We start from the raw sequence: 17,988 nt of genomic DNA on the forward strand, positions 1-17,988 counted from the left end.
CAGCGGATCAGGAGCCGTCCCCTCCAACCTTGCATCCAAGGCTTAGTCTCCACTAAAACTAGACTCATGAGAGTTGAGACGGTACAGTAACAAACTGAGAGTTAAGAGGTCTTGGATTTGAATTCTGGTTTTGTTCCTAATTGCCTCGGTGTGATTGGGCAAGCCAACGGACCTCTCTATCCCTCAGTTTCTTCATCTGTAAAATGAGGAAGGAGGGGGAACTAATTGACCTCTAAGATTCCTTCCAGGTCTAAATCTAGGATTCTTGGTAAGAATTAGCTAGCTAGACGTAGCTACCTCCTTCAGGTCAAGAGTCCCAAAGGATTCAACCAAAGGCAAATCATGTAGAAAATAAGACAACCCCAAAGCCACAGTAACACCCCCTCCAGTCATTAAAGGGAGTTTAGGTTTAGTAAAGAGGAGATTAGAAGGAGGATGAAAGGCTAGGTGAAGACACTGGCTTGGAGTCCTTGAAAAGAGGGGAGGGGGCCGTATAGCAGTTAACACAAATAAGCGGTTTACTTACACTGTCTCATTTCCTGCTCAAAGGCACCTCGAGATGACATGGAGTTGGGTGGAGTATGTACAATAGGTATTATCATAACCATTTTACAGGTGAGGAGACTGAGGCATCCAGTGGAGTCCTACAGCTAGTAAGGGTTGGAAATCACTGGTCTTGCCTTTGAACTCAAAGACTCATCCTACAGTGCCCCCAAGGCACTTGAGCTGGTTTCATTCTTCTCAGGAGACACACTCCTGGGCTGGGAGTTGGAGTAGGCAGGAGCAGGGGAAGGGGTAGTCAAGGAGGGAAGGTAAGGGTTCAGGTAAGGGCTAGGCACTCAGGGCTAAGTGACTTGATCAGGGTCACACAATTAGGAACTGAGGCCATGTTTGAACCCAGGACCTCCCATTTCCAGACCTGGGTCTCAATCCACTAGCTTCCTCCTTGGGTTACTTCTGAGAGTATTTTAGGACTCAGAGAATGGAAAAACATGTATCACACCTAGCATGGCTCTTCTAAGCCTCGAGGGTGAGCTGTTAGAAGGGAGGCTCCTAGGGGGCCCTGGTGAGGCGGGGTTCAGGTTGGAGTGGTTAGGGGGTGAAGGGATCACCCTAGTCTGGTGGGTTCCACTCTCTGACACCTCTGGAGAAGCAGGATTCTGACAGGAGGCCACGGTGGGACAAAGTGGAATGAGTGGGTTGAGAGGAAGTGGAAGCGGAGAATATACATGACTATTTCTAGAAGTTTGACAGAAAATGAGGAAAAAGATGCTGTAAGGGTTTTGCTCATAGGAGGTACTAAATACATGTTGGTCAAATTCATTTCAACACAGTTATTAAGCACCGGATCGAACTCAAAGACTGGATACAACAAGCCCTATATTCATGGCACCACACATACGCTTATACTATGGAATGACATTGTATAGAGCAAATCAAAAACTGTAGGAGGTCTGAGGATGTGAGGGGAGGTCATGTAGTTTGGGATAGGACAAGTTTTTGGTCCTGGCAAGTCATGTAGATGGAGAAATCTAACAGGCAACCGGCAGCCTAAGACTAGAGCTCCAGGACTGGAAGCATCCAAACGGGGATGGCTATCGAAGCCCTAGGAATGGGTGAGATCACTAAGGAAGAAAATGTAGAGGAAGGAGAGGACGAATCCAAAGCCATGGAAGACATCCACACTTAGAGAAAAGGAAGAAGATGAAGCCTCGGTAGAGACATGAGAGCCATCTTCAAGTATTTTGGAGGGCTGCCCTGGGAAAGAGAGATTAGATTTCGTTCCGATTGGTCCTCAGAGGCAGAACTAACAGCCATGGGTGGGAGTTACAGGTAGGGAGGACTTAATTTCTATAACATATGGGAAAGCTCCCTAATGATCCAAGCTGTCCAAAAGTGGAATTGGCCACCTCATGGAGCAGAGGGTTCTCTTCCCTCAAGGAGGAGCAAAAACTAGACTGCTCATTGGGGATCTTGTTGAAAGGATTCTTGTTCAAGAATGGGTTGGACTAGATGGCTTCTTACAGTTCCTTCCAATTCTGTGATGCTGAGAATTCTTTGTCTAAAGAAGGGTCTCAGGAGATGAGAAGATTAAGGAACTAGAGTAATGGTAAGGTGCTGAAGCACACAGCTTAAGAAGCTTTTGTTGTTTAATCATTTTTCAGTGATGTCTGATTTTTGTGACCCCATTTAGGGTTTTCTTGGCAAAGGTACTGGAGTGGTTTACCATTTCCTTCTCCAATTGATTTTATAGATGAGGAAACTGAGGCAAACAGGGTTAAGGGACTTTCCCAGGGTCACACAGCTAAGACGTGTCTGAGGCCAAATTTGAACCCAAGAAGATGAGTCTTCTTGTCTCTAGGTTCTGTGTTCTATCCACTATGGTACCACCTAATTGCTCCAGCTCACACAGCACTGTTATTATTATAGAGAAGCTGATAAGGAGTTAATCAGAGTTCTGTGGGAATATTTCAGTTTACCATGAAGTAGCAGGACAGTTGGTGCATGAAAATATTTATAGCAGTTCTTTTTGTAGAGACAATGAAAGGGAAACTGAGGGGGTGTCTATCAACTAGGAAATGGTTGAACCAAATAGCCTAAGAGAATATAACAGAGTATTATTATGCTATCCATCTAGCATTTATAGATTACTTTACGGCTTGCAGAGCCACACATGTGTTCTCTCATTTGATCCTCACCTCAACCCTGACAGGTAGATGCTGTTTTTTTTTTCCCCTTTATCTTATTTATTTATTTTAAACCCTTATCTTGTGTCTTAGAATCAATACTAAGGATCAGTTCCAAAGCAGAAGAGCAGTAAGAGCTAGATGATGGAGATTAAGTGACTTGCCCAGGGTCACACAGCTAGGAAGTGTCTGAGGCCAAATTTAAACCCAGGACCTCCTGACTCCTGGTCTGACTCTTTCTATTGAGCCACCCAGCCACCCCCAAGGGGTTTCTCTTCTAATGGTGCTCCAGTGTCTCAATCCTGGGTCCCCTCTACTTTGTAGTGTGTGTGTGTGGGGGGGGGGAAGGGGCACAGAAAATGTTCACAGGATTGGTTTTGGCCTGACTTTTACTCCAGGATATTTCTGGGTCCACTTTTATTCAGGGTAGAGAGTAGCAATAATGGTGGCTCGTATTTTTTTTTAAAGCTTGAAGAGAGCTTTACAAACATCATATCTATGACTCACAACAACCCTGAGATAAATTTTATAGGTATTCTTATCCTGATTTTACAGATGAGGAAACTGAGGTTCAGAGAAGTTAGAAATGATTTGCCCAAGGTCACATCAATCAATAAACATTTATAAAGCTATATACCAAGTGCTATGCTGGGCATTGAGAACACAAATAGCCAGCTGGTATTTATTAAGTCCCAGCTGTGTGTTGGGCACTGTATGAAGCACTGGGGCATAAAAAAAACCCCAAAACATTTAGTCAGAGGGTTTTAAGAGGGAGAATTTGAATTCAGGTCTTTCTGTATTCAAGTCCAAGGCTTTGAGGCTGCTGAGTTATACAAGCATATCAGAGGGTCTTTGAGAGGAACCATGCAACTTAACAAAGGAGGAACAGGAGATGATATCGGGGTCAAATGTTACAGCAGGGACAAGGAGGAAGTTAAGGGATTGTCCACTTAAAACTGGAAGACACTCCAGAGGGCATCTAGTCCAACCTCTTCATTTTATAGGCTAGCAAACCAAGGTTAAATGACTAGGGAGTAGCAGCACCAGAATTTGAACACAGGTTCTGATTTCAAATTGAGTTCTTCTTCCACTTTCCCAAGTCGTCTTCCAATTTCCTCCAATTTTGTCTAAAATGGAACCCCTCCCTTTGACTTGGAAACTCACTCTCCCTCCAGAACCATCCACTGTAGGCTCCTGGTCCTTCTAGGCCCCCACGTCTCAAACTTCTAAGTTCATTCCTCCTCTTCCTCCTTCTCCTCCAATTTTTATCCAATCACCTATCAAATTGGTATAATATGGCAGAAAGACCTTTAGATTTGGAACAAAAGGACCAATCCTGACTATTCTTTATGGGTGTGTGACTTTGAGCAAATCACTCCTCCCTCTGAGCCTGTGGGTCCTCTTCTATAAAAGGAGAAAGTTAGTCTCTGAAGTCCTTCTCGTTTCTAAACCCTCCACATTCTATATTTTGACTTCTGCAATCCCTCTCCCTGTGGCCCTCTTCTTTCTACTTGTCCTGCCACAGAGGAGACAGCAGAGCCCCAGCCAGAGAGGGCAATGCTCCCTCTCCCTCCCGAGGGCAAAGCTACGGGCCTGGGGCAGTGGAAACCCCCCTGAGCACTCCAGGAAGGGCTCTCATCCTTCAGAAGCCTGCCTCGAACTCCACCTCCAGAGCCCTGTTTGCCAGAAGTCTTTGAGGGGGGCTGGGTGAGGCGAGGGGAAATTCCCAGCTGGTGGGGGACCCTGCGGTCCAGCAGCATCCTCCCCTCCAGCTGCGTGCTCTAGGCTGGAAGTTCCTCTGAGCAGAGACTGCTTCGCTCAGGGCTGACATCCCACCGGCAAAGCTGGGGGGGCGGAGGGGAAACCTACTGTACGCCGAACAAAGGCTCAATTAAGGCCTATTCCAAGCCTGACACGGCTGCCTGTAAAGAACTGACAGGCTGAATCGAAGCTCTTTTCAAAGGCCTCTCTCCAAAGAGCAGCGGGGCGTGAGCGCTAAGCAGTCCCGCTAAGCACTGCCAGTGTGGGTGACTGGAGGGACTAGACAAGGAACTCCCCGCTCCCCGGAGGCTGGGGAGTCAGGAGAGGCAGACAGTAATTAGTGGCTCTTGGCATCGCATCGGCGGCCCATCCAGCCTGCCTCTTCCTGGGCCGTCCCAGCCCTGGCCAGGCCACAGAAGTCCCCTAGAGCTGCCAGACACAAAGGGGATGGGGTCTCGACTGCCGTCTGTGTCGGGATCCCCCTTCGGACCCTGGCACGGCCCCCCACGAACCCCCGAAAGCTCAGTGCCGGCACGGATTCCTCCGGCTCTTCAAGCCTTAGAAAGCCCTTTTTGTCCCACCGTTTCCCTTGAGCCTCTTGGTCACTTTTTGGCTGGGATGGGGAAGGGGAGGGTGTCTGTCCACACCTGTGATTTCCTTGAGGCAGGAAACTCCAGGCATGGAGTTTTACTCCTTTTACTCAAGCAGGCAACAGAGTCCGGGGACCCTGAGAAAGGAACTTGCTCGAAAATTGTCCCAAAGTGGTGGCAGAGCCAGAACTTCACCCCAGCTCTTCCCAGCCTCACGGCTGGCCCTTCATCCATTCTGCTATATCACCTCTCCGAGAGGGTATGTGAGGTTGATTGTTCCTATTACAATGGAAGAAAAAACTGAGGCTTGGGCAATGACTTGTCTACAGTCACACAGCTCGTTAAAACCAGGTCTCTCCTAACTCCTAATCTAGACCTTCATTTTTCTTTCTTATCATGAACATTTTACTCTACGGAGAACAGAAAAAGAGGGTCGTGTTTGAAATTGTTGAACCCCTTCATCCATGACTCTGATGGCTTCTCTTCTGTCTGTCCCATTCAAAGGATATACTTCAAGGATCAGTTCATACATATTTATTGCCTGTAACAACGTTAATAAAAAATTCATTTTCTTTGTTAAAAACAAAAAGAGAGAGAGAGGGGCACCTGGGTGGATCAGTGGATAGAGAGTCAAGAGTAGAGACAGGGAGGTCCTGGGTTCAAATGTGGATTTAGACACTTCCTAGCTGTGTGACCCTGGGCAAGTCATTTAACCCCCATTGCCTCACTCTTACTGCTCTTCTGCCTTGGGACCAATATGCAGTATTGATTCTAAAATGGAAGGTGAGGGTTTAAAATTAAAAAAAAAAAGTCGGGTCTACTTTGTCCAACTTCTGTGAATTCTTTTTTCTTGTCTTAATGGGACAGTAACCTTCTTGAACATGGGGGAAGTGTGTTCTCTTGTCTTCTCACAGCCCAGAGCTGGGGCACACTGAAACTATTCAATAAAAAAACTTGCTGAAAATGTCATTTCTGGATGGGACGAGGAGCCATTAACTTGGAAGTTTAAAGGCAAACCTTTTCCAGACAAGCGTCGCCCAAAGCCCCAAACTGGCTGCTAGACCGGGGCCCCCCAGACTGCCTTTGGGCCCTTCCAGCCTCGTAGCATCTCCCGAATTTGGGCCCCACGGACAGAACCTTTGAGAGAGCAGGGTTGGCCTTCGGACCACGGTGAGCCGTTGGAGGGGAAAAAGAGTGGAAGATTCTTGTGTGTGCAAATGCCGCAGGAACGCACAGTTGGCTACTAGGTGAAATATGACCTCCAAAGTGTCTGCAGGAAACCCAAAGGCATTTCTTATATAAACAGCAAGGCTGAGGCAGGAAGTATGGCTGGGGGAAATGGTGAGGGGCTCTGAGACCCCACGGGCCCCCACGAAGGCCTGGCAGATGGACAAAAAAAGTAGGGGGGAAGGGAGGGGGAGGAGGAGAACAGGAAGCTGGGCGAGGATAAAAGGAACACATGGGGAGAGAGAATGGGAGGGCAGAGAAAAGGGGCTGCAGAGAGAGAACAGGCCTTTTTTATTTCCCAGTCCTACTAGGTGGTCTTGAGGCCCAGTTCAGCCAGGAACAGCCTCCGGGTTTCCAAGAGGAACCTCATGGGCTTTGGGCCTGACATCGCTGCTGCCACAGAACTCCTCCAACCCAGGAGCTGACGCACGGGACGAGGCGGCCCACAGAAGAGAGGCTGAACCCTACCTCTCCCCCCTCCGCCCCGGGATCCCAAGGGGTAGAGGAGGGAAGCAGCTGGTGGATGTGCCTATTGTCTCTGGCCCAATCCCTGGCCGTCTGCTCCAGACACACAGAGATACAGCCGGACCTGGCTCCGGCAGGGGGACACCTGCCCTCCCCGCTCTCTCCCCCCCAATGGCTCCTAGCGCTGCTGCAGGCCCTAGGTGTGCCGCCTCGGCTGCCAGGGTGGGGGGAGCTGGGGCTTGGGGCTGGGTGGGTGAAGGGCAGCCAGGGCCCCCCCTTCCCTCTCCCCCCCCCCAGGCCCTGGGCTCACCTTTGTCTCAGCCAGCTGGCGCTTGAGAAGCTGCAGGGCTTCGGTGTGCTCCCGTTCGCTGTCCTGCAGGGTCTTCTGCTGCTCCTTTAATTCTCGCTAAAACAGAGAAGAAGGCAGGCGTGAGGCCTCCGACAGAAAGGTCCAGATTCCAGGCTGGGAAGGGGCTTCAGGAGGCTCCAATCCCTGGGGGAAGCATGGCCTCCACAAACTCACAGGCCTCAGCCACCATCTACTCGGAGCCCCAACGTAACACTAGGGAACCCTGTTAAAGGATCCCTTTGCTAGATGGCCCTGGAGGCCATCCTCTTGCAGGGCAGCCCTCATGCCCGGGAAGTTCTCCCTTCTACAGAGCTGAAACTGGCCTCTCCACCTCTTCCCCCTCTTCCACTGGTTCCTAGTTCTGTCCTCTGGGGCCAAACAGAATGAGTGTAATCCTTCTTCCCTGGGAAAGCCCTTCAGATACATGAAGACAGCTGCGAAGCTCTCTTCTCCAGGATAAACATTCCTGGTGCCTTCAGCTGATCCTCATTTGGCACCGGCTCTGGTTCTTTTCCAATCTGCTCTCCCACCTCTGAACATACTCAAATTGACTACGGACTCCATGCAAACAATTATGTACAAACAAGCCACACACGGGATAAATTGGGGATGATCTCCGAAGCAGGCTTGGGAAAGGCTTCCTATAAAACGTTGGGCGTTCGCTCAGGTTTGAAGGAAGCCAGGGAAGCCAAGAGGTGGAGGTGAGGAAGAAGAATGGTCCAGGTATGGGGAATAGCCAGAGAAAAAGCTCAGGTGGGAGATGGAGGGTCCTGTGCCACTGGATCACAATGCACGGAGAGAAATAAGGTGGAAGAAGAGGGGAAAGAGAGGAAGTAGCCAGGCTATGAAGGGCTCATCAGGGTATGCTGGTGGATTGGCAACAACTGGCTCTCTGAAAAAAAAAAAAAAAAAAAAGGTCCTCCAAGAAAAAAGTTTGTTTGGTCTAATATTAATATTTTCTCCATCACCTTAAGTCTAGATGATCATCAAAGCAATTTATTAAGCCCTAATTTGCACTGTTTGTCCATTTCCAAGGTGTAAATGCTCACTCTGAAAATTTAACAATCAGCTCTGAGCTGGTAGGAGCTGGCACATCTAACACATTCCTGGGCTCACCCTAACTTCCTTTCCTTTCCCTTAGAAAACTGGTGACAATATACAGTAGTGCCTAGGCAGAATGGTACAGTGGAAAAAGCTTCAGAATCTGAGGATTGGAGGTTCAAATTCCACCTCTGATGACCTTGGACAAGTCACCTAATCGCCCTTGGCCTCAGTTTCCTCATCTGCAAAATGAGACTGGATTAGATGATCTGAGATTCCTTCCAGCTTTAGCTCTAGGAAACCATGACCCCTCTGATTTATGTAAAATGGGCTTTGCCCAGTACTACCCAATGGGGCTAGGAAAGAGAGTTGAGTGGATGATCTACAAATGAATGGGGTACTTCATTCATTCACTCACTATTTACTTACTATGCATTCACAGCCCTGTCCTAGGTGCTGGAGAAGATGGGAAGATGCCTCATAGTGCTAACAATGCAGTGCATTACAAATGGCAAATATGAACTACTATGGCATCCTTCTGAGTACTGGCTGCACCCCTCAGCTCACTGGTTGAAGAAGGGAGTTGGAATACTCCTTGCTCCCCGTTGCCACTTCTAGGTTCTCCCCTTTCCTCCATCACTGAATATCTTCTCTACCTTTTAGGTTCATGTTATGCATATCCACTGCTCTGAATCTTGGCAGCTGTTGTCTATAGACCCCCAGGTTACTCCTCTTCTTACCTCAGTGAGTTTGGTCCATGATTGAATCTTTCTCTCCTCCCCAACTCCTGCCTTCACACTAGTGGACTTCAACATATATATTAACTCTAACCACTTAGCTCCTCATCCTATCCACTTCTCAAGACCTACTCCTCCATCCCACCTCAGCCATACACAAAGCTACTTTTGATCTTGGCATCACCCACAAATATGCCATCTCTATGTTTAAGAATTCTGATGATCTGATTCTCAATAAATCCTCGATTGATCCTTCCATCCTTGCTAACGATTGTCCTATATCTCTTCTGCCCTTTGAGGATAAACTTCTGGAAAAGGCCATCTACAATAGGTGCTTACACTTTCTCTTCTCTCACTCTCCCTTACAACCCAGCTTCCCATCTCTTCCTTCCACCAAAGATCTCTAAGTTACCAAATCAAATGGCGTTTTCTCAATCTTCATTCTTCTTGACGTCTCTGAATCCTTGGACACTCTTCGCTTTGATAATCCCTTCTCTCTAGATTTTTAGGCCACCGTTCTCTCCTGATTCTTCTCCTAATGAGTTGACTGCTCCTCAGCCTCTTCTGCTTGGCTGTGTCCCACAGAGTTCTGTCCTAGGCCCTCTTCTCTTCTCCTTCTACACTATATTACTTGGTGATCTCATCAGCTCCCATGGATTTCATTATTACCTCTATGTTAAAGAGTCTTAAGTCAACCTATCTTGCCCTAACCTCTCTCCTCTCTTCCAGCTAGTCACATCTCTGACTGCCTTTCAAACTAACCAGATATTCAGCAGACGTATGAAATCCAACATGTCTAAAGCTGAATTCATCATCTCTTTCTCTAAGCTTTCCTGGTTTCTAATTTTCCTCTCACTGTGGAGGGTACCATTATTCTCCCAGTCCTTCAGGCTTGCAACCTATATGCAATCCTTGAATCCTCACCATCTCTTACCCCACCATATCCAATCTGTAGCCAAGGCTTGCCAATGTCACCTTTGTAATACCTCTCAAATATGCCTCCCTTCTCTCCTCTGACATTGCCACCTCTCTTGTGCATGCAAGCCCTCATCGCCTTATACTTGGACTATTACGATAACCTGCTGATGGATCTGCCTGCCTTCGGTCCCTCACTATACCAGATCATGTTCCATTCAGCCACTAAAGTGATTTTTCTAAAGCGCAGATGCAATTATGTCTTCGCCTTCCCCACTTCCCACTCAATAAACTCCAAAGGCTCCCTATTACTTCCAGGATCAAATAAAAAAATCTACTGTTGCTCAGAGCCTTTCATAGCTTAGCCCCCCATCCCTGACACACACCTATTTAATCTTTGTACGTCTTACTCTTCAACAGTGCTGGGCATTTTTTCTGGCTGTCCCCATGCCGAGAAATGCTCCCCCTCCTCATATCTTCCCAGGCTTCCTTCAAGTCCCAACTAAAATTCCATTTTCTGCAGGAAACCTTTCCTACCCCTCTTAATTCTAGTGGCTTTTCTCTCTCAATTCCTATAAACAGATAAGTTGTACATATCCCTTTGCTTGTTATCTCCTCCATTAGACTGCAAGTTCCAGGAGGGCAGGAACTGTTTTTGGCCTCTTTTTGGAGCCCCAACAAGTAACACAGGGTCTTGTCCAAAGTAGGTGCCTAATAAATGCTTATTTATTGACTACCTGACAATAGTGTGAAAGAAACAGTAAGAAATCGATTAAGAATGGTTAGCTAGCATTTATTTATTTTCGAAGATGTTTTAATTTCCTGATTTTCAACATATGTCTTCCGAAATTATAAGATCCAAGTTGTCTCCCTCCTTCTCTTCCCCCTCTTGGAGAGAGTAAGCAATTTGATCTGGATTATACATGTGTTATCATACAAAACACACTTCCATATTGGTCTTGTTATAAGAGAATACTTATATAGAACCAACCCCCCCAAATAAAACCATAAATAAATAAATGAAAAATCGCATGCTCTGATCTGCATCCAACTCCAACAGTTCTTTCTCTGGAGGTGGGCGGCATTCTTTGTCCCAAGTCCTTCAGAGTTGTCCTGGATCACTGTCTTGGTTAGCTAGTATTTATAGAGGTGGCACCGCCAAGTTTGCAAAACATTTTACAAATATCATCTCATTTGATCCTCACAACAGTTCTGGGAGGGAGGTGCTATTATTATCCCCATTTTATAGACAAGGAAACTTAGGCAACCAGAGTTTAAGTCACTCAACCAGGGTTACGTAGCCAATAAATGTCTGAGAAAAATTCGAATTCAGGTCTTCTTGATTCCACGTCTAATGCTTTCTTTCTCCATTATGCCAGGCTGACCCTAGAACAAGGATTCCTGAGCTGGGGTCCATGAACTCTTAACTTCTTTCTGTCTTAGAAATCAATACTGAATATCGGATCCAAGAGAAGTAAGGGCTAGGCAATTGGGATTAAGTGATTTGCCCAGAGTTATACAGTTAGGAAATGTCTGAGGCCAAATTTGAACCCAGATCCTCCCTTCTCTACACCTAGTGCCCCTACCTACTGAACAACCTACCCATTCCTATGAACTCATTTAAAGAAAATTTGAATCATTATATTTCATTACAATTGGTTACCTTTATAATCTTATGTATTTTATTTTATATGTTTAATAACTTCATGCAGAGATTTTACTATACTGCTGAAGGCAGAGGTGTGGGAAGACAAACACTTATTAAAGCCCCTATTATATGCTAGGTGGGCAGCTAAGTGGCACAGTGGATAGAGTGCCAGGCTTGGAATCAGAAAGATTCATCTTTCCGGGGCCAACTCACTAGTTGTGTGGCTCTGGGCAAGTCACTTAACCTGTTTGCCTCCGTTTCCTCATCTGTAAAATAAGCTGGAGAAAGAAATGGCAAACCACTCCAGTATCTCTGTCAAGAAAGAGTTAAAGACGCAACTGAAAAAGGACTGAACAACAACAAATGTGCCAGGCACTGTGCTAAGCACTTTCAAATATTATCTCATTAGATCTAGGGAGTGTAGGATACACAGAAATGGTTAAGAACTCCTGCTCTATTAGAATGTAAAAGGAGACAAAGTTCTTTGGAAGGTCAGAGGGAAGAAATACCATTTTTAACTGGGAGAAAAGGAGAGAGATGTGGTGAAGCTTTCGGAAGGATGACACCGGAGCTGGGCTTTGAACTCTGGATAGGATTACAAAAGTAGAACTAGATGGGGCCATCAGAAATGGCACAGAGGATGGATGCTGGATGCCCTGCTGGGACCTTGATCCCTGATGAGGGCATGATGGAGGAGGTGGGGTAGGAGAAGGGGAGAGAGTGTGTCACAATGATAGAGGTTGAGCAGGTCTGTTGGCAACTGAAGCTTTTAGGCCAGTAAACAAGTTGGGGTTTGGGTAAAGACAACGAGGGGCAAATGAACATGATATAAAAATGATGACGATAATAGTATATGACTATAAAAAAGCATTTATTTTATCAACCTGTGCAAGAATCTACAGATATGAAATAAAAAAAATTATAGCAAGATATTTATTGATCTCAGGAGCATTTCCATTGAACAAGAAGAATGATTTTTTCTATTCTCTAATAATAGCATTTAACATTTACAAGCAGCTAGATGTATCAATGGATAATAGGAGAGACAGGAGAAACTGACACTTCCTAGCTGTGTGACCCTGGGCAAGTCACTTAATCCCCATTACCTAGCCCTCACTGCTCCTTCTGCCTTGGAATCAATATTTAGGATAGATTCTAAAATAGCAAGTAAGATTTTTTTAAAAAGCAATTAATAGGATCAGTTAGGAGGTTGTTCAATAAATTGAGAGCCATATTGGGAGACAGGAAGTCCTGGGTTCAAATCTGGCCTCAGATACTTTCTAGCTATGTGACCCTGGGCAAGTTACTTACCCCCCATTGCCTAGCCCTTGCCACTCTTCTGCCTTAGAACTAATACTTAGTGTAAATTTTAAGAAAGTAAGGGTTAAAAAAAAAAAAAGCTACACAATCAAGGGTGGAGAATAAATAAGGTTCAAAAAAAGAGATCAAAATGCCACTCAGAGTAGAAGGAATGATGAGAAGAAAGTAGAACTACTTTTCTTTCTCTTTTTCTTTAAGTTTTTGTTTTTGTATCACCTTCATTTCCAAATATATCCCTCTCCCCTCTCCTGTCAGAGAACCATCCCTTGTAACAAAGAATTAAAAAGAGAGAGGGAAAAACAGCTCAGCAAACATAACACATCAACCATATGATAATATATGCAATTCCTCTTTTGGTTTACTTTTGCATTCTTTAACAAGGGAAGTTTATCTTTAGATTGGGAAGGATACAACAGAAAAGATTTCAACTCCTGGTAGAGTGAGGAGCTAGGAAGAGAGTCCCTAGGTGCCAGCAATATGTTCAGGTAACCAAGTCAAGATGAACTGAATGTCTCAGTACCAAAAAAAAAATGGCAGATGTGATTGTCATTAAATTACTCAGCAAGCATTTATTTATATTTATTCTGTACATGTAATGTACTAAGTTCCAGAGACACAAAAAAGACAAAAACAGTCCTCTGCCCTCGAGGAGCTCCATTTTAATGGCGAGAGGGACATGTAAATTCTCAAGCACACTAAGCTACTGGCCAGTGATCTTTGATAAACCATGGAGGATGGGAAAGGTGCTCTGAGGCCTGAAAAAAGACAAATATTTCAATTTTCAAAACAAGAGCAATAGATGACTTTAATTCCTGGCAGAGTCTGGGACAGACAATTCAAGAGTTAGTTTGCGAGAATTTAGGAAGGGAAAGGGTGATTACTAAGAGGCAGCACGGCTTTACCAATAACAGATCATGCCAGACTGATCTCATTTTCTTTTTTTGCCAGGATTAGTGGAATGGTTGGGGCAGCTGGGTGGAGCATGGATAGAACCCTGGGCCGGGAGTCAGGAAGACTCCTCTTCCTGAGTTCAAATCTGGCTTCAGACATTTACTAGCTGTGTGACCTTAGGCAAGTCACTTCTTACCGCTCTTCTGACGTGGAGTCAATATATGTAGTGTAAGATGGAAGGTAATGGTTTTTTTAAAAAGTAGAATTATTCGAGGGTCAAATGAAGGAAATGGTATTACACTTGTGAAGAAAAGATTGGGGGAAGGAAACTCTCCAAATTTTGGAAGGGCTGTCATGAGGATTAATGAGTAGAGGATGTGGAGGCAGATTTGGAGTCGATGTAAAGAACATTTCCTAATGATAAAGCACATCCTAGTGAAAGTCTTGGAGGGGAGATGGGCCCTCATTGCTAGAGGTCTTCAAGTGGAAATAGGACAAAGATTTATCAAGCCTGCTAAAGAGAGAATTGCCATTCAGGTATGGGCTGGTGGGTCCTTAATGCTGAGATTCTTGAACCTTGGGAAACAGGTTCTAATCATAGCTCAGCCTGTTGGTTTAATCTGGCCACGAACAACTTTTAGTATAGCCCAATGCACAAGACTTTCCCCCAGGGATACATGGCTAACACAGAGGAAGGCTCACTGTGACACACTGGAAAACCCAGGGAAGCAGAGTCCCCAGAGCAGTGGTGGTCTGCTACAGGGAGGCTCACTGGACTCTTCAGCTTCCTTTCCTTTCATTGTATGAAGCTTTACATTTGTGGCATTTGGGCCAGTTTAGGCACCACCATTCCTGAAGTTCTCTCTCTAATTATTGACTTAGATGGTTGTTATTCAGTTGTTTCAATTGTATTTGACTCTTTGTGACCTCATTTGGAGTTTTCCTGGCTGGGATACTGGGATGGTTTGCCATTTCCTTCTCTGCCTCACTTGACAGATCAGGAAATGGAAGCAAACAGGGTTAAGTGACTTGCCCAGGGTCACACAGCTAGTAAGTGTCTCAGGCTGGATTTGAACTTGCATATTCTTGACTCCAGACCTAGCACTCTATCTACTTTGCCATCTAACTGCCCAACAGCCTTAGAACTAGAAGGAAATTGGTACCCTCTTTGGTGTTTGTGGCGGCAGCTACTTTCTTCTTCTTAACTGTGGTAACAAAGTAATCTTACTTGGCTCCTTCCTCTCCTCTACACTGGTGTATGTAGATCTCATAGACTTCTGTCCGGTCATCACACAATACCCATTAAGGGCCAACAGTGTATCAGAAATTGGGTTAGGCGCTGAGTGATACCAAGACAAAAGTGAAACAGTTCCTGCCTTCAAGAAGCTTACATCTCACTGGAGGAAACTATATGTACGAATACAAGTTTGCAAAAAATCAACAAGAAGGCATTTGGGGACGGGGAGAGGGAGGAATCAGGACCTCCGGGAGGATCAGGAAAAGTCTTATGTAGGAGGTGACATCTGAATTGAACTTTGAAGGAAAAACTAGGCATCTTAAGAGGCAGAGCTGAAGAGGGGGTGCTCCCCAAACACAAGGCAACCCATTTTAAGGTAAAGAGATGGGAAATTTGATGTTGTATGTGAGGAACAGCAACAAGGACAATCTGGCTGACTGTAGAGTTTTTAAGGGGGAAAATAAACTGTAAGGTTGGGAATGTAGGCAAGAACTGGCCTATAAAGGGTTTTAAATGCCAACAAAAAAGTTTGTATTTGATCACAGAAGTAATAGGGAGCCAGTGGAGTTTAATGAACATAGGAGGGAGGTAGTCTGGAATAACGCTTTGTAAATTAGACAGGGGAGAGACAAAAGGCAGAAAGAACAAGAGACTATTCCTCAGTTTGGCTGAGAAAAAGAGGGGAAGAGAAGGGACAATGGCTTGGGAGGATAGCAGATTCTAGATCATTTTTTTAAGAATGGAAAAACTTGGGCATGTTTGCAGGTAATAGAGAAGGAACCAGTAAATAGAAGAGAATGAAGATTAGATAAAAAGGTGGCAAGTGGCAAGGCATAGAACATGGAATCAGAAAGACCTGTGTTATCTTCAACTCCTGATTCAGATACTTCTTAGCTGTGTGACTCTGGAATCATATAACCTCCTTCTGCCTCATTTTTATCATCTGTAAAAATAGAAATGAATAGTACTTGCCTCTCAGAGTTGTTGTGAGGGTCAAATGAGTTAACATGTGTAAAGCGCTTTGCAAACATTAAAGTACTATATAAACGCTAGCTATTCAACTCTTTTTGTGGTGACAAAGAATGGAAATTGAGGAGATGCCCATCATTTGAGAAATGGCTGAGTAAGCTGCTGTATATGATTGTGATGGAATACTATTAGCGCTCTAAGAAATGATGAGCAAGACGGCTTCAGAAAAACCTGGAAAGACTTACATGAACTGATGCAAACTGAAGTGAGTAGAATTAAGAGAACATTGTACATAGCAACAGCAATGTTGTATGATGATCAACCGTGAATGACTTAGCCACTCTCAGCAATACAATGATCTAAGACAACTCCAAAGGATTTGAGATGAAAAATGCTCTCCACCTTCGGAGAAAGAACTGATGGAGTCTGAATGCAGATCAAAGCATACTTTCTAAAACCTTCTTTATTTTTCTTGGAGTTTTTTTTGGGGTTCATGTTTTCTTTCACAACATGACTAATATGGAAATATGTTTTACATGACTGCACATGTATAAACTATATCGAATTGCTTGCCTTCTCAATGAGAGGGTGGGAGGTAGGGAGAGAATATAGAACTGAACATTTCAAAAATGAATGTTAAAATTATTTTTACATGTAATTAGAAAAATATTTTTAAAAATAAATGCTAGTTATTATTATAACACGAGTGGGGAGCAGACTGATGGAAAAAATGACTAAATGGAATGAAAGGTACATATAGAAGTGTTTGCTTTGGCAAGGAGAAGGGTCTCTCTTTTCAATGCCTGGAGTAAAGAAGGAGACCTTAGGGCAGCTTGGTGGTACAGTGGATAGAACACCTGGAGTCCTGAAGTTAGGAATACCACAGTTCAAATCTGACTTTAGCTATGTGATCCTAAGCAAGCTATTTAATCCTGTTTGCCTCAGTTTCCTCATCTATGAAATGAGCTGGAGAAGGAAATGGCAAACCACTGCAATATCTGTGCCAAGAAAATCCCAAATGGGGCCACAAAGTCAGACTCGACTTGCGACAACAACGAAGGAGGAGAGAATGGGGGATGATGTTAAGGAGTTTTGATATGAAATGAAGGGGAGAAAAAAAAGATTATGGTACCTGGTCTCTATGGTCCTTAGCTGAGAGGGTAGGGTCAGGGAGTTACATAGTAAACTTGAGCATGGAAGAGAAGGTTTTGGAATAGGAATGGGGAACGTGACAGAGAATCAATGAGGGAGGATCACTGCAATGAGGGCCCAGTTGAGATTAGATAGTGGTAGTAAACCCAGTCAGCAGAGTTGTGTGACCTCCTTTAGTCCTGTTCAGTATCACGTGAGTGGGAATGGGGGTGGGCATGTGGTGGGAGTAATGCAGGCTCTCGAGTGGTGATAGCACAAGGAGATCTGACAACGAACAAGAGTGAAACACTGAACTGGCTGAACTGGCTAATTATAGGCTCAACGCTGTGGGAAGAAGGGAAGAGAGTGAAGCTGGAACAGGGGTGATGGCCTGAAGGAACACAGAGGGGAGAGGGACTAGAGATCATGCGAAGATGAAAACAATCAGTTTAATGAGGCATAAAGAAAGATGGAAAGCTAGAAGGTTATGATCTAATAAAGGATTCTTGATGATGAAGGTGGAATGCTTTTTGTAATGGTGAGATCAAGGATGTGACCACATCTGTGCCTGGCTGTGGTAGGCTGAAGATGAAGGTCACAGGAATTAAAGAGAATGAAGAATTCAGAAACCAGGGTGTTTAAGGGAACATCATTGTGAATCCTGAAGTCCCCTCATGTGAGGGCAGAGATTTGAGGGGGGTGATGGTGGGGAGAGGAAGACTTTTAAGCCAGGTAACTGATATTTGTAAGAAAAAGGGGAGGGAACATTTTTTTTTTTGTAATTTTAAAAAAAGAAAGAAGGGAGGAAAGGGCAGCTGGATAGTACAGTGGGTAGAGTGCCAGGTCTGGAGTCTAGAGGACTTGGGTTCATATCTGGCCTTAGACACATCCTAGCTGTGTGACTCTGGGCAAGTTACTTAATCTTGATTGCCTAGCCCTTGCTGCTTTCCTGGCTTAAGAGTTGTTACTGGGACAGAGAGTAAGGGGAGAGAGGGAGGGGGAAAGAAGGAGGGAAGGAAG

General features: G+C 45.0%; 1 protein-coding gene across 1 annotated transcript in view; it reads right to left on the reverse strand.

Annotated features, from left to right (window-relative positions):
- The window catches only part of TRIM62 (tripartite motif containing 62), a 57,610-nt gene that overhangs the window by 22,067 nt on the left and 17,555 nt on the right, over positions 1 to 17,988 (reverse strand). The window contains exon 2 of the mRNA XM_044671405.1: positions 7,041 to 7,136. Within this exon, the coding sequence (XP_044527340.1) occupies positions 7,041 to 7,136 (96 nt within the window). The remainder of the gene's footprint in view (positions 1 to 7,040; positions 7,137 to 17,988) is intronic.

Source organism: Gracilinanus agilis, chromosome 3, assembly GCF_016433145.1.
Source record: "Gracilinanus agilis isolate LMUSP501 chromosome 3, AgileGrace, whole genome shotgun sequence".
NCBI classification, from domain to species: Eukaryota; Metazoa; Chordata; class Mammalia; order Didelphimorphia; family Didelphidae; genus Gracilinanus; species Gracilinanus agilis.